Consider the following 17,266-nt stretch of genomic DNA (forward strand, 5'->3'; position numbering starts at 1 on the left):
TGATAGTTTTCTTTTTTGACTGTCGTTTTTTGCCTGTCTCCTTTGTGACGTTCCGCTGTAAAGTTTTCTTGTTTTTTTTGCTCGCCCAGTTCGTCCATCAGTTGCCTTTCGTTGACAGTTGTTTTTGGCCTTTTCTTTTTTTACTTTTGCTTTGAACGCTTTTGATCGTTTTGATCGCTTTGAGGCTGGGTGAGAGGTTGTCAAAATATTTTGACTTCTCTCTGTCAAGTACCGTTAGAGTGAATGAGAGTAAAATATAACGCGTATTTCCTCTGATGGATCCTTGGGATGGATAGGAATTTTTTTTTATTTTGTGCTTTTTAATAACCGTGTTGAAATTTTCTTCGGCTTTTCGCGTTGGGCGTCATTCACAAAAGACGTCCGTCGAACAGGGGGCGGGTGACAAGGACTACGAAGGAAGGACAGTTTATACGTGATTTCGGACGTCCAACCACTAAAATCAAAAACAACCGTATTATTTTCCTGTACTCTAATAACCGCCCAAGTAACCACGAAGCTTTATATCAATTCAATTGTAATGCTTTATAGTGCGCTACAAAGCATATCATATAATGTATTATTTTCTTACATGTACAATAAATGCAGTAATAAAGTGGAAAAGGGCCCCACTATTGTCAAATTAAAGCTGCATTATAATAGCAATTGCTAAAGCACCATTACGGCATGAATTAAACATCACTTCGCCTGCATTATCGACATATCGTTATTTTTAGCCTGTTTGCGAAAAAAATATAAAAACATCAATTCGGCCGGCGTGTCAAAAGACAAAAATAAATATATTTCATATTTATTTTTTAAGTCCGCTGGTTCTAGCAGCTTCTCAAGCTATGCGTTACTTCATTATTTACGACGAATGGATTTTTTTTTGCATTTCAAATGTTACCTTTAATGAGACTTGAACCTGATGGGTGCGTGTATCCCTGCATGGTTCATTTGCTGGCGCCTTTGATATCTTAACCACAGCTGTTATAGATGAGTGGGTTGTAATTAGTCGTACTTAAATCGTCGTTCGTAGTTGATTTTAGAATTCAATTGGTTGAAAAAAGACAGCAGCAGTTAGGTGAAACAGAGTATGAGTAGTGGCCGTAAATAAGCAAAAACGAAGTCAGGTATAAGCATTTTATTAACATTTACGGTACGTTTTAAAGATTTGTCCTAAAGCTTGTAAGCAACATATTGTAACATTATATACGCAAATAGTGTTTTTAATAATGCTAATTTACGATAATGCTTAAACGCATTAGCAATGTTTATACAAAAGTTTTAACCATGCGAATTGCTGATATACCGCTGTCTGGTATTAGCGATGCCGAGCTACAGCCAATATGGGGTTATGCATTAATGCTTGTGGTTACTTGGGCGGCTGCGTAGTCTGTCGAGAAGGGTCAAGTTCTAAAAGCATTGCACCAGGGATCGAAACGGTTGCATTTTTTCTATACATTTGCCAGTACGCAGTGCCATGTCACTACCTCAGCCAATAGCCAATACCCTCGCTTCGTATTGCTTCTCTATTGACCTGTTCGACAGAAACTTATGCGCTGACGGTGGTGGTCTTTGGAACTAGTCGAACGGTGAGAACGTTGACAGTTTGCTTGAAGAATCGGAAAAAAGTTCACTTTTTTAATTTTCTTAATGTAGTGAAACAATGTACAAGTAAAATTATTATTGCAAAATGTAAGAAAATTGAAGATAGAATTAACAAAAGGGCGAATGTCGCAAGCGTAAACAAACCGAATGAGGGTTGATTTTCCTATGCTGGTCCAGCAAAAAGTAACTCTCACTCGTTTTGTTTACATTTGCGACATTCGCCCTTTTGTTAATTCTATCTAGAATTGAGTACTTTATTTTTGATATATACTTTGTCAGTGGTTTGTTTACAGTATATACGAGAAAATAATGTTTTTGTATATTTATGCAACAACAAACAGGTTACATATCACGCTAAATTATAAAAATCCACGTGCTTGAGTGGTAAAAAACTGGTTTTTTGTGAAATTAATATAAATCAGGCTATTGCAAGCAAGATACAGGATAACTAAAGAGAACATTCATATTTGCATGTAGTGCCGGAGCAACTTGGTTCGATGAGACTGAAAGATATTCGAATCTCCAGAACTTTGACTTGAACCGATACAAAACAAGCATAAGGATCTTGTAAAGTAGAAAAACATTCCAATAATATGCAAAAACCGCTTTAGGATCACTGCTGTGTTCGATTAGTTAAGTCGCCACACTAACTTTTACAGTATTCTTCAAATTTATGCTCTTTCAATTCACTATTTTAAAAGTGTTTTTAAAATAACTTATAAAATAGCAAATTTCTTACAAAACCTGATAAAAATTTAGTAAAGTTTTCAATCTAAAACCAGTTAAAAATTAAATTTACTGAAATTTTTTTATGAATTGTACCGCATCTGACATTTGTTTTCGGTTTTCTCACCATCGCAGCAGGTAGCGACACGCCGGCAGTTTTTACTCAAATTTGTCAATCAAGATCTCTATCTATTGCTACACATCAAGATTGTAATACGTACATCCCAGGTAACTAATAAGCATTAGTACAAGCAGTAAATCAATCGTTTATTAGCATCCCTGGCGTTTTATACTGCAGATTGCTGTTTATCATCCTTTCGGCTGCATAACTGTTGTAAATTGGCATCCACAATTCTATTTAAATTCTTCTTGTCGATAACTAGCTGCAAATCAGCATTGTCAGCACTATAAGAGGGCTAGCAGTAAAGTAGCCGCATATTTTGCCAAAATAGCATTTAACTAGCATTTAAGGCAACTTAAATGCTTATTGGCTTGCATTTAAACTGCATTGAAAATGCTTATTGGCTACCTGGGATGATAATAAGCAAACATTTTTATTTGCACTGTGACCAGTCGAAGAAAATGTCACAGTATAGAAGTGAGAGACATTCGCCGCTTTTTGCTTACTGTTCTAGCTGGAATAGTACACTCAAAATAATTTTCACGTCGAAATTATAGGAAAAGTTATGTGAATATTTTCCCTCCAACTTTTCCTGTACTATTTACGTGCTTTCAGGTAGTTCGCACGCATACTAATGCGGCAACGTGAAAATCAGGTGAATGTTATTATTTATTCCAAAAACAATCAGCTGAAAATCATGTAACTCCAAGGGGTCGGACACTCGGCACAGCCGTTTTTATGTTAGGCGACTTGAAACGAACCGAACTGTGCCGGTGCTGTACCGAAAGTGCCGAACTGCAAGATTTGTTAAATTTGTTAAAATCTGATAGACCTGGCAACCGTGCGAGATGATTTTGACAACTGGCAGTGCTCCCATTTCATATGTAAAATTGAACCGGAGGTGTGTAAAGCCCTATAAATGTTATTTTTATAAGGCTTTAGAGGTGTGCCGTTTGATATTTCTGCAGTGCCGGGGCACTATGTGCTGAGTGTCCGACCCCTTGTGTAACTCCCTGTAGAGAAATCTACGTGATTTTTCACGTGGAAAGGACGTGTGGATTATTTTGAGTGTATGATAGACAAGCGATAGATAATAATGTGTAATTATTGATGCGTTTTTAACCTGAAACTTATGTAATGAAAATTGTTGAATTTATACACGGTTTTGTGGTTGATCACTACCACTGAACAGCAGTGGAAGTCTGAACGATTCGGCGATCAAAACTGGTGACAGTCTTTTTTGTCTTATTTTAGGAAGGTTTTCGCATATAAGCGAATAACAGCAATATGTATAAGCCGAACGCTCGCTGCCAATCGCATCCCAGATAACACAAAATCGTAATAGAAAGTTCACATTAAATCGGTTTCGTGTCAATTTCACATTGGAATTGTATAATGATTAGAGTATGCCAAACCGAAGTGAACAATAAGTTGTTTTGCAGCCGTGCGTGTCTTCATATACAATTCATGACTGTGAATTATAAAGCAGTATAGACGATTGCAATATTTGATTATATCTTAATCATATATTCAGGAGTATTTAGTTGCATGTTATAAAAACTGCGCAAAATAGAATTACAAATAGCTGTCAAAATTTTCCCACCTATATCGCCTCTACATATATGTTCTTATATGGCGTGAAATATAACTTTTTCGTTCAGATATGATTTCGTATACCTCAGTTGCAATCGAGATATACAAACCAAATGGTTTACTGGGATAGCAGCTTTTACATGCTTTTGTGTGCATTCTTATGCGTTCCTGTGTTTTCGTGGAAAAAGTGACTCGCTACCGCCAGGTTCGCTAGTATCTGATGTAGAAAGTAGCATGTACGTGTTTGGATTTCTACTTGCACTTCTGTTCTGTGGGTTCTGTGTCACTACTTTAAAGATCTTCTCTGAAACAAAAACCATGATATCTCGCACAATTTTGCAGAAAACGCATGCTTTTTGCACAGACAAACAGACGAGACACTCCCCAGTAAACCATTTTATTTGTATATCTCGATTGCAACTGAGGTATACGAAATCATATCTGAACGAAAAAGTTATATTTCACGCCATATAAGAGCGTATATGTACCAAAGTGGAGGCGATATACGTGCGAAAATTTTGACAGCTATTTGTAATTCTATTTTGCGCAGTTTTTATAACACGCAACTAAATACTTCTGAATATATGATTAAGATATAATCAAATATTGCAATTGTCTATCCTGCTTTATAATTCACAGTCATAAATTGCATATGAAGACACGCACGACTGCAAAACAACTTATTGTTCACTTCGATTTGACATACTCTAATCATTATACAATTCCAATGTGAAATTGACATGAAAACGATTTAATGTGAACTTTCTATTACGATTTTGTGTTATCTGGGTCGCGCTAATTCCATCGTTCAATCAAAAACCACTCATTTTTCAAAAAAGCCATGTTTCGCAAGTTTTCAGTGAAAAACCATACAAATGTAAAAACCCTACAGCATAAAACCCTGCAAATGCAAGCTACTCCGCAACATACATAACAGGGTGCTAGTGTGCAAGCAAAATGTGTAGGACGATGGTTTTTAAAGGATTTTTGACGTAGAACTACGTCTTACGGCAAGTTTTGAGATAGGGTGTCATTCCAAAAAATCAAAAAATGCGAGCGTCACGAAAAATGAAAGGTTTTGAGCGCTAATAGCTCAGCGGTTTTCCGATCGATTTTCAATATTCTTACACCAATCGATCGGAAAATCTTCTAAGAATTGACCCAAATGAAGAAAAGTATGGAATCTTGATGTTGAACTATTGAAAAATTGAAAATAATGAACCTATGTTTTATCAGAATTCTCGCTTCGTGATTGGATGGAAGATTCTTTATGATGATCTAAACCTATACCAATTTGATATCTGTGCTTGGGAAGTAAGCCAAAACAAGTGACAAAGTTTCCTCATTCCAACAAGATTTCTCAACACCGCGGTTCAACCTAGACCATTTTGATGTCTTTGCTTGGGAAGTACGCCAGAGAGAGTGACAGAGCCCCGTCATGCCAACAGATTTCTTACGATCCCGATTAAACCTAGTCCAATCTGATGTCTGTGTTAGGGAAGTGTGCAAGAAAAAATGACACAAGTTCGTTGTCCCAACAGATCGCAAATTCTTTACTGCGTGACGATTAAACCTCGGCGAATTTGATATCTGTGTTGGAAAAATGTGCTGCAGCTGTAGTGTTCGGTTATAATATGGCTCTGTATGAATACGCATGCTTGCCGTTTCATTAGAGGTGTAGTGAAAAGATGTGCTGTTGATAAAATAGGATTGAATTGGTAAAATCCTTTCAACATGGGAAACCATGGATAATAAAAACAATCTTTAATTTTAGTAAGGTAGCAGGAAAGTAATAGTTTGTGTTCTTGATTTTGTCAAATGGTTTTCAAATGCACAATCGTTTGAGAATTGAACGTATGCAATGAGTATAATCAATATATATAGAATGCCAGTGTCGCTGCAGTGTGCGTGGTAAACATCACACATGTTCAGATAATGTATTTACATTATATATGCATATGTGTGTGTGCCTGAGATTCAACAAAAGGGGAATCTCATTGTCAAACTTTGACAACCGGTTTAAAATTTCAAATATGGCTGCCAAGTAATGAGGTTGGAAACTTCGTTTGCTTCAAATTTCTGAAAAAACCGGTGCAAAAGTTCTCAGTTGTGGGATTCAACTCGTCCGGACGAAAAGAAAAAAACGTTTAAAAACATTTCACTGGCATGAAAACACAGCGATAAGCGCACTGATGACAGCACCAACCAGCGCACAGATAAAGAACAGATAAATAACAATGAGCAACTTTGACAATGAAGTTCCCGATTCATAGACTTGATACAGACTGTTAGCATCATGTTTACCACAATAAGTCCTGTGGAAAAACAGCGCCACTGGCATTCTATATATATTGATTCTACTATGCAATGTTACTACTTGGATAAATGTTACATACAACGCATGTAGCATGTATATATGTTGCATATAGCTTGTATACATGAAGAATCGAATGATTACAAGCATGAATCCATGCTACTATCACTACAAAGAGACTTACGTAGTCCTGCGTCACCTATATATGCGGTCGTGTCTTGTACACAACCCCTCTGATTTTTTTCTATGTGTCATGTCAGTTCGTCAGTGCTTTTTGTAAGTACCATGAAAGAGCTATTCAAATTTTCCATGATTCTAGTACAAGTAACATGTTCTCAGATAATTTTACCACCTTTCATGGTCATGTCTAGTAATTTTGACTACGATTCTGTTATTTTTGTTATGTATCGGAGTAACGCCGAAAGTAACGTATAGTAATTTTGACCAGAACACTGCTTAAGCTAAACAGAAATCTTTTCTGCAAAAATTCACTGGTTTCCACGAGCGATAATTGAGCACGAGTGGGCACAATCTTTTGACATTCATTGCAGGAGCGTCGAGTTTGCCCTGACGGAGTTACTATGGATACATTCATGAAATCATGATTGTTTGTTGTTCGAATGTAAAAATGTAAACATTGTTCAATTTTGCAGATCAGCTAAAGAGGAACATAATTGAATGGACAAGTAGTTTTATGGATTGTGGCTTTCCAGGTTTCGCAAATTTCAGGGAGAATGTCCAAATACGCAACGGAAAGTTTCTTATCAAGTCGAGACGCTGTTCGAGAGCAAACTTGACAACGGCTCGACCAACATGAAGTTAATGTTTGCGTTAATGTGTAATGTTTCGAATGTTTAATTTGCACGATTGTGAAAAGGTATTCTGAGCCAGTGCCTTCAGCAAATTATGGCCGCAAACCCAAGGGGTCGGACACTCAGCACATAGTGCCCCGGCACTGCAGAGATATTAAACGGCACACCTCTAAAGCCTTATAAAAATAACATTTATAGGGCTTTACACACCTCCGGTTCAATTTTACATATGAAATGGGAGCACTGCCAGTTGTCAAAATCATCTCGCACGGTTGCCAGATCTATCAGATTTTAAATAATTTAACAAATCTTCCAGTTCGGCACTTTCGGTACAGCACCGGCACAGTTCGGTTCGTTTCAAGTCGCCTAACATAAAAACGGCTGTGCCGAGTGACCGACCCCTTGCCGCAAACCACTATAAAAGTTTGAATCCGTTTAGTTATGCTCCACTTCAGCTGATCTGCAAAATTAAACAATGTTTACATTTTTACACTCGAACAACAAACAATCATGAATGTATCCTTAGTAACTCCGTCAGGGCGAACTCGACGCTTCTCCAATGAATGTCAAAAGATTGTGCCCACTTGTGCTCAATATCCGCTATTATCGCTCGTGGAAAGCTGGATAAGTGCGCCGATGAAACCGAAACGATTTCAACCAAAATGTACTTTTATAAGCGGTTGCACACTTATTGATTGGACAATCTTCCTTGTAATCAGCAATACTTCAATGAGCGATTTTGCACTTTGGATGGTACAATTTTCCTTACAATCAGGAATCAGCAATAACAAAAACCAAGGGTAAAGGCCCAAACAGAATGCTGCGTCAACGCATCCGTCAGCGTCAATTTGACAGTAATCCTATGGGAAAACTGTCAGAATAACGCTGACGCAGCATTCTGCATAAGCCTTAAGTCGCTGAGAACATTCCGTTCACCTCATTCATAAAAATTATGTTCAGTCTGTGCCTTACTGTGCCGCTGAAGTGCTGATCGTGTGAAACCTGTCAAATTCGCCTGCGCCCAGCCAGACGGTCTTGATCGTTTTGACAATAACAAACAATGGCAGGGCTGCCAATTTCTAACATTTCAAAATTTAAATGCCATAAAGGTGAGCCACAGTGTGCCATGAACTGTGAATTGAATGTACCGCAATTGTAATCAATGAGGTAAGCAGTTCCCTAAATTGAGCCTGCAACATTGTTCTAAGCGACGTACCCTTGACAAAAACTCAACAAACCTCCACTAGAGTGACTGTATACAGAGTGGCGACAATGTCAAAATTGGAATGATACTTATCTGTCAGTGTCATTCCAATCGAGCAGACGACCTATCCAACGCGTATGCAGGAAAGAGAAAGAAAAACCTTGGAAAAACCGCATTGCATACATTTGGGATGACTTGTCGCCACTCTGCATATAGTCACTCTAACCTCCACTCTCTGGTGTGTTACGTGATATTTCAATGACTCCTTACTCTATCTGGGATTATTTCATGAAATGTTTCCGTAGAAAAACTTTCCAATAAGAATTGAACTGTCACATTCATACTTTTGTAATAAAAAATAGAGGAAGAAAAGATGCAAAATCTTTATTCGTGTGGCATCTTGTAAATGAAGCGCATAGTAAAATCGTAAAATTCTCTTCTAGAGCGGCCATTCGAAAACAAAAACATTCGACGTGAAAAATAATTTTTGCTTATTGAAAGTTATCGACAATTTGTGTTTGGTAAAAAGACCAATTGTGCATTATGCGTATGACTCGATATTCGCGTGGTAGGCCGGATTACGGTGGAGGATATGGACGAGGTTCGAACGGGCGCTTTCGCGGAGGACGCGGTCGATTTATGCGCGGTGGACACTTCGAATATGACCATAATTATCAAATGTTTCGTCGCGGTCGATCTTACGGGTCATACGGCTATTCGTCAGATCGTTACGATCAAAACTACAGGGAACGAACTGATGCGCGCTACCGCTATCACCGATATTCGTCGTCTCCAAGGCGAGATGATCGAGAAGAATATAAGGACAAGCGCCATGGTTCTCCCGTAGAACATGTTTCAAGAAGCTCCTCTCACGAGGATGTCCCTACGAAAAAAAGTGGCAGCAGGAAAAGGCGCCGTGAGCCTCACGAATCGGAAGAAGCTAGACGGGAGCACAGTTCCAGCGCAGCCTTGAGCGATATTAGCTCAGGAAGCAGTTGCTTTGGTGCAGTGGAAGATAGCGATGCATACGCCAGCCCCGATTATGATGATCTGACCAGCCAGTTAACAGAAGAGGAAGAAGATGATCAGGATAAACAAAAATCACGAGATGAGGTTAAACGTAAGAAGAAAAAGAAGGAAAAGAAGAAACGCGATAAAGAGCGTCGCCAGCGAAAAAAAGAGAAAAAACGCAAGAAAGAACTGCTGGAACGTATCTGTCCGCCGGATATTGATACTAGCCAGTCAAAAGAAATTTTTTCTTCCGGAAAAAACATACTAGTTAGTGTTAGTTTTCCTGAAGCAGACCCAGAAGATGAGAAACCAACCGAAAAGAGTCGCAAGAAATCTAAGAAAAAGAAATCCAGTCGAAAGAAGCCAAAATCGGATCTCAAAATCAAAGAAGAACATTTGCGACAATCACTCGAAGAATTAATTGCGGTGAGTTACGTGTGTTATGTAGATAAACCAAATTATTACAGTACATTATGTATTTTTCATTTAGTATTCGGCCTCGCATCAACGTAAAAAACGCAAAGTTGATGAGAATGTGAAACCGGTAGCAATAATCGATCTGGAACGATCTCCAGGCAAACAAGTTATATCCAGTCCAAAGGAGGTAATAGTCTTGAGTGACGATGAGGCTACGGGCAAAAAGAAATCTAAAGCAGCCGCTGACTTGGTAGGTCCAAACACCCCACCGGAACCTGCGCCGAAGTCTCCAGAATCATATGACCCCTTTGATCCTACCAAATCTTCCACCCAGTCACCAATTTCGGGGCGCAATTTGGGCAGCATATCGACCGTGAGTTATCCCGAACACCACCATCATCACCATCACCATCACGGTCATTATCAGTATCAACGTCAGCCGAACGACCAGAAATTGTCTGTTTCGCAAACTTCGCTCGATCTCAACAGTGCCATCGGAGAACAATACGATGATGGTATTCTGGACTTACATCCATCTTCTCCGATGAACCATCTGTCACCAAGAACTCAGTACCGACAGCCGCCTTTGAAAGTTCATAGGCCTTCACCACTGAAAAAGCAAAGTGGACATTTGCCAGCAAGTGCGACGATTACATCCGGGGCAATGGTTGCGGAAGCATCTAGCGGTGCCCCTTTCGGGGACGATATGGATGACGGAGAAATCTCACCTTATTCGCCCCGTTCTAGCGATTGCGATGACCACATGTTTGATCCTCCCTCGGAAGGTTGTGGTCCTTTCAACACTAATGGAAGTAGTAGTCACCCGCAGCCCAAAACTATTGCTCTTACGGTGGACAACCTTCGGAGGGTATTTGGTAATGACAAGAACACGCTGTACGGTGACCTTAGAAGGCCAAACGAGGCAGTCGCACTAGTCGACGAAATGTACAAACGTATGTTCCTTTATTTAGTACCAACACCGGTAAATTAGCTTGTATTGATAGTAGTTATTTTTTCACAGCACAAAAAGTCACAATGGAAATGTTGGATGACATTCCCAATTCCGCAGTAGATTTGCAGATTAAGGAAAAGGTAAATTTCATTGATCAGTCTGCGTTATATCCTCTCACATCGTGCTACTTTAAATTTTAGCTCATACAGAAATTACAACGCCAGGAACGGATTGTCGAAGAAGTTAAACACTTTCTCAAGCCGCATTTCAACAAGAAACGCATCAATAAGGACGAATACAAGGACATTATGAAAAAGTCTATTCCGAAGGTGAGTTAGTTGGGATTGTTTCCACTTATTCAAACCAGTGTTTCACTATGTTCTATGAAACTGATACATACTTACTGTAGCATCTGATGTGCTTTGATGACTTATTTACGATCAATTGAAACCATCTGATAGATAACTGCTGTTTCAAAACAACCATCTGTATAAAATTTCAGACCCATATTTAGTAAAAAAAAAAAATTAAATGGATTTTATCATTTTCGTTCTCCGGCTATTTTTCCAGATCTGCCACAGTCGTTCGGGTGAAATCAATCCGCTCAAAATCCAGAACCTAATTACGGCATACGTGAAGAAAGCGGTCGCTAAGCGACGAATTGCAACATCCAGCGGAAACGCGATCGTGTCCTCAACTACGGCGGTAACGTGATTGCAGCAGCAGCCACCGGATCATGATGCGACATTGAAAGCATGAGCAGATATACTTCGACCCAGGCTGAACGAGCGAGGGCATTCTTGAGTTTTAGATAATTCGGTTCGCTCGATCGTGCTCTCGATAAACCGGCTATCGTGTGTAGTGCATAATCGGTGTTGTACGTGTATGTTGAAATTGCGCGAGGAAAGTATGATTTTGTATGATTTTTGGATGTGAGTGCATCCATTTATCTTGCGATGCAACGGAAAGTGGTGAGAAACCAATTGTAAGTTAAATCTAGTTATGTAGGTAAAATGTTATTGTATCATACTAATAGAGAAAATGTCTTTTGATAGTAAGTCAAGTACTAGACATGTGCTTGTTTGCAAATTAAAATACTTAAGCAAAAAGTGGGAAGATGGCAATGAATGTTTGGTGTGGAATTGTAGAAAAATGCTAGTATGAGGAAGAAGCAAGTGCGAATTTGCCTAAGTTATAATTTATAAATTATATTTTAATAGCATCTCTCTGAATCGTACAGTTGAACTTACCTCGATTAATAATAGTTTCCTAGTAAGCAAGTACTGATTTGTTTGTTTTACTGATTAAGATTTCTTTCATCCACAAAAAGAACATAATCTATTAAAATCCAATCATGAATTCTATCGTAGGCATACATCTATCGAGAGAAAATTAAAAGCAGTAGAATAGCACTAATTTGAACGCGTATTTTTAAACGGCGTTGCAGAAGTGTAAAAAATGAGAAGTTTTATTCATTCAATATAACTAAGATCCCCGCATTGTGTACCATAGTGTGGATTCAAGCAATTTATTGGGAATTATTTTTTTCGATGACAAATCAAGACCCATGCTAGTTTGGACTAGATTTATTTTTACATACTGCTACCACAGAACAGAAGTGGAAGTAAAAATCCAAACACGTACATGGTACTTTCTACAGATACTAGCGAACCTAGCGGAAGCGAGTCACTTTTTTCCACGAAAACACACGAACGCATACGAATGCACACGAAAGCATGTGAAAGCTGCTATGCGATTGGCAGCGAGCGTTCTGCTTATATTGCTGTTATTCGCTTCTATGCGAAAACCTTCCCAAAGAAAAATAAAAACAAAAAAGACTCGGTTACCAGTTTCGATCGCCGAATCGTTCGGACTTCCACTTCTGTTCTGTGCTGCTACTACAGATAAATAGATATTACACTCACTGTTGCTTTCTTCGCAAGTCAATAGTAATAGATACCTCTATTTAGAAACATTGTATGTGGCTGGCTTGATCGGGTAGCTCAATGCGATATTTACATTGTTAACACCTGGTCTTTTAATCGGAATTCTTTGCGGCATTGCAAGACATTTGACTGTGGCAATGACTGAGAAGTGCAAGAACGTTGGCAACATTACCTGCCTATTTGTTTTCTGTCTTACTTAATTGTTCTTTTTTCTTAACTATCTATTTTCTTAACCGCATGCTTATACTAAAAAGTTTAACTACTATAATAGCTTGTTTTAGTCCGCCGATAGACCCTTATTCCTAACGGCTCAGGTTTCTAATTCTAATCGAGAGGATATTATTCCTCTACCTCTTAATTTTTCGGAAAAGGAATCCTGAATCATGGTTGGGTGTCACTTTCTTCGATGCATTGCAATGCGAAAGAAGTAATTCTTCGCTGCAGACGGCGAGCCTCTGTGATATTTGGCATATTGCGCACGAGGCTAGCGATGTAGTTTCCAAATATTTGGAATTCGTCTTCTGGTTTCTTTGTTGCTTCGACATCATTGTCCCACTGATCGCTGTAGCTCCTGAAATTAGATAAACGATTTCGTTTTCTGTTAGAGATGAGCCCAGCTGATCCCTCCGAGTTACTTTGGTCATCGATGTCGATACTATCGTGTACGTTAGTATCCAATTGTAAGTTTACTGTTGGGTCCCATTCAGATTTCGAAAAGGCTTCAGCGTTTACCTATTTTTTTGAAAAATCTCTATTAGTTAATTGAATTTTTCGATGAACACTAGGTATTTACATTTTGTGAACAAATCAACATGTCGCTCTTTGTCACATCGTCCTGAAAAACAATAATAATAATAAACTGTTTAGGTATCAGAATAACCTGACCGAATTGATAAAGCTCATTAACTGTCCTTTGACAACGATAAGTGTTTTCTTGGGTCAAAAATTCCAGCACTACAATACTGGTCATTTAATCCTGCTCGCATCTCAAAATGTACCACAGGATGTTAATTCTGGCCTTATTAAAAACGTAGGACAAGAATGTTTTTCTCGTTACCTCCTCGGGTTGTAGCTTTAAGTCCCGTGCGTGAGCAGCAATGTGACATCGCAATGAGTTTGTACCGGTTTTTTCGCTATTCCAGGATAAAACCGCTCCGCAGTCACCACATACGACAAAGTCTTTGATAGCATTGTCCACTTCGACGATTTTAAATGTTTTCCACACTTCAGACTTACTGCGTGATTTTTCGATTAACTTAATACGGCCACTGTTTGATTTTAAAAGCGACTCAATAACTAATTTCGTTTTATCTATGAATTGTTTCGATGAACGATGGCCTGCAGTTGAAGCTAAAGGATCTTCCGCAGGATACATTTTCATTTTTCTATTTTTGAAAGCACTACCATCGGTGCCAGATATTTGATTTTTTGTGTTTCTCAAACTGCTCGATAATACAAAAATATTCTTGATTGAAAAATCTGCTCGACTCAGGCATACACTGAGAAAACTTTTCGTATTCGCGGCTACGAAGCTGGAAAAGATTTTTAAGCCTGTTCGCACTAGAAATACTCACAGTAAGAGATCCGCGGAAACTAAAGCCAACGATTTGGCATCAGTGTACAAAAACTGCCAGCACTTGCTGCGGAGAAAATGCTGTAGCAGTGTGACTTGATTGTTTTCAACATGATCCGCTTCTGTTTTGTTTACATCAATTTTGCACAATAGAGAGATATATCTTTCAACTTAACTAGTGTAAAATGCATTGCAAAGCTTTATATACACTGTGTCCGAGTATAATATACAAGGTGCGTGACAATAGCTTAAGTAGATTTCATAACTATTTCAATACTTGTTAATCAAACATTTAAGCAAACAGTATGCGTGTTCGATTGGCTCTCTTTTGACAATTCTAGATAAAATTAACAAAAGAGCGAATGTCGCAAATGTAAACAAAACGAGTGAGAGTTAATTTTTGCTGTGCCATCATAGGAAAATCAACTGTCACTCGGTTTGTTTACGCTTGCGACATTCGCCCTTTTGTTAGTTCTGTTCTAGCTGCTCGATTGGCTCCCAAGATGACTGCTTCCGCGTATCTCTCACCTCTGAGTATTTCTAGTTTCTATGTGTCCCACATATCCAGCTTTCCACGAGCGATAATGGCGGATATTGAGCACAAGTGGGCACAATCTTTTGACATGCATTGGAGGAGCGTCGAGTTCGCCCTGACGGAGTTACTATGGATACATTCATGATTGTTTGTTGTTCAAATGTAAAAACGTAAACATTGCTCAATTTTGCAGATCAGCTAAAGAGGAATATAATTGAACGGACAACAAGTTTCATGGATTGTGGCTTTGCAGTTTTCGTAAATTTCATGGAAAATGTCCAAATGCGCAACGGAAAGTTTCTTATCAAGTCGAGACGCTGTGCGAGAGCAAACTTGACAACGGCTCGACCAACATGAAGTTAATGTTTGCGTTAATGTGTAATGTTTTGAATGTTTAATTCGCACGATTGTGAAAAAGTATTCTGAGCCAGTGCCTCCAGCAAATTATGGCCGCAAACCACTATAAAAGTTTGAATCCATTTAGTTATGTTCCACTTCAGCTGATGCAATGTTTACATTTTTACACTCGAACAACAAACAATCATGAATGTATCCATAGTAACTCTGTCAGGGCGAACTCGACGCTCCTCCAATGCATGTCAAAAGATTGTGCCCACTTGTGCTCAATATCCGCCATTATCGCTCGTGGAAAGCTGGATAGATTTTTGCAATGTGCCCAGTAAATGAAGATAGAATTAACAAAAGGGCGAATGTCGCAAGCGTAAACAAACCGAGTGAGGGTTGATTTTCCAATGCTGGTCCAGCAAAAAATAACTCTCACCCGTTTTGTTTACATTTGTGACATTCGCCCTTTTGTTAATTCTATCTAGAAATGATCTCTATGTGCCAAACAGTTATCATTTATGCGCACGTGAAAAATTTGCACATACTATTTATCCATATGCGTATGATTTTTATGTGTATTTCTGGGAGGATTGTGTTTATATGCGGCACATGATAATCATATGGAATTTCATTCATATGGAAATTTACTATTAGTTATGTGTAGAATATTTTGATGTAGAGATAGAAAAAAATCGCTTTTAGCGTTCAAGAACATATGTCGACTGACATTTGAAAGGGGCGGATAAGCCAACTGTCAAACAGAACGAGTGAGAGTTCATTTTCCTATATGCTACTCCAGCAAAAAATAACTCACTCGTTCTGTTTGACAGTTGGCTTATCCGCCCCTTTCAAATGTTGGTCGGCATATATAAGACCTTTCTATTTATGTGTGTATTGGTAGGTAGTAGTAGGTAGTAGGGGAAAGCTACCATCATTTCAAGGACTTGCCAGTGTATGTAGGTAGAATTACAATAGATCCAAATTTGAATATCAAATGAATTTCACACTAATACTGTTACAGAAGGGCCAAATGGGATTGGGCGGACCCATAAGCAGAGGCACTTGTGCGCATTTCGGGGATATAAGAGTCAGATTAAGGATTCAGGTTGGCAATCCACTCCATCATCCAGCCTTCCACATTTACAATATCATTAATAATATTGTCAATTGCAACGAAAATTGTACCATCCAAAGTGCGATATCGCTCATAAAAGTGCTATTTTGCATTAAATCGTTTCGGTATCTTCGGCGCACTTTTTCGTTATCTTCCAAGCAATAAGTGCGCCGAAGATACCGAAACGATTTAATGCAAAATAGCACTTTTATGAGCGATATCGCACTTTGGATGGTACAATTTTCGTTGCAATTGACAATATTATTAATTATTCAGTTTTCTTACTCTGAAACAAAAACCATGGTATCTCGCACAATTTTGCAGAAAACGCATGCTTTTTGTCAGTACCATGAAAAAGCTTTTCAAATTTACCATGATTCTTGTACAAGTAATATGTTCTCAGATAATTTTACCATCTTTCGTGGTCATATCTAGTAATTTTGACTACGATTCTGTTATTTTTGTTATGTATCAGGGTAACGCCGAAAGTAACGCATAGTAGTTTTGATTAGAATACTGCTTAAGCTAAACAGAAATCTTTTCTGCAAAAATTCACTGGTGTGTCCTCTTAATTTTACCCTCTAATATGGTAACAATTATCATGATTCTTGTTTCAGTGTAGGTTTGCGTGTAAAATTCGAGCAGTTGTCAGCGCTGATTAAACTGGCAACCGCGTATTCTCGTTGACGTTACTACGGGGTCTGCTTTGAGCCTTGGAGTCAAGCTTGGAGTACAATACAAACGTACTTGCTTCACCTCAAGGTGAATAACCTTTATTACCTTGGCTCCACACTTCTTTATCGACACAGAGACTGCAGATTGGGCAGATTACAATTACAGTCGGTTATTTTCGTTATTTTAGAGTACACTCAATTCTTTTTTGCACTTTTTTGCACGGTTTCTCGAAATAACATGGTTTTTCTAAAATTTCGCCAACAACAGTTGTATACCCAATTCTTTTTTTTACACGGTTTCTCGAAATAACACGGTTTATT

General features: G+C 38.5%; 1 protein-coding gene and 1 long non-coding RNA gene across 2 annotated transcripts; one reads left to right on the forward strand and one right to left on the reverse strand.

Moving 5' to 3' along the window:
- Nucleotides 1-8,831: 8,831 nt before the first annotated feature.
- On the forward strand, nt 8,832-12,248 carry LOC128734959 (LIM domain-containing protein A-like). The gene is made up of 5 exons (XM_053829381.1): nt 8,832-9,815; nt 9,880-10,759; nt 10,828-10,898; nt 10,959-11,087; nt 11,329-12,248. The coding sequence occupies exons 1-5, from the start codon at nt 8,922-8,924 to the stop codon at nt 11,470-11,472; spliced, it is 2,118 nt and encodes a 705-aa protein (XP_053685356.1). The 5' UTR covers nt 8,832-8,921; the 3' UTR covers nt 11,473-12,248.
- On the reverse strand, nt 12,116-14,057 carry LOC128734969 (uncharacterized). The gene is made up of 3 exons (XR_008411999.1): nt 13,762-14,057; nt 13,498-13,539; nt 12,116-13,436 (listed from the first exon to the last, which is right to left on the reverse strand). It is a non-coding gene; the product is annotated as an uncharacterized LOC128734969 (long non-coding RNA).
- Between the last annotated feature and the right edge of the window lie 3,209 nt (nt 14,058-17,266).

The sequence above is a fragment of the Sabethes cyaneus genome, chromosome 1 (assembly GCF_943734655.1).
Source record: "Sabethes cyaneus chromosome 1, idSabCyanKW18_F2, whole genome shotgun sequence".
Taxonomy (NCBI): Eukaryota; Metazoa; Arthropoda; class Insecta; order Diptera; family Culicidae; genus Sabethes; species Sabethes cyaneus.

What these genes read in the sequence shown, in the direction of transcription:
- LOC128734959 (XM_053829381.1), top strand. Translation starts at nt 8,922, where the DNA reads ATGCGTATGACTCGATATTCGCGTGGTAGGCCGGATTACGGTGGAGGA. An exon ending in ATTTGCAGATTAAGGAAAAG is followed by an intron (nt 10,899 to 10,958) that starts GTAAATTTCATT and finishes TTTAAATTTTAG; the next exon opens with CTCATACAGAAATTACAACG. An exon ending in TGAAAAAGTCTATTCCGAAG is followed by an intron (nt 11,088 to 11,328) that starts GTGAGTTAGTTG and finishes CTATTTTTCCAG; the next exon opens with ATCTGCCACAGTCGTTCGGG.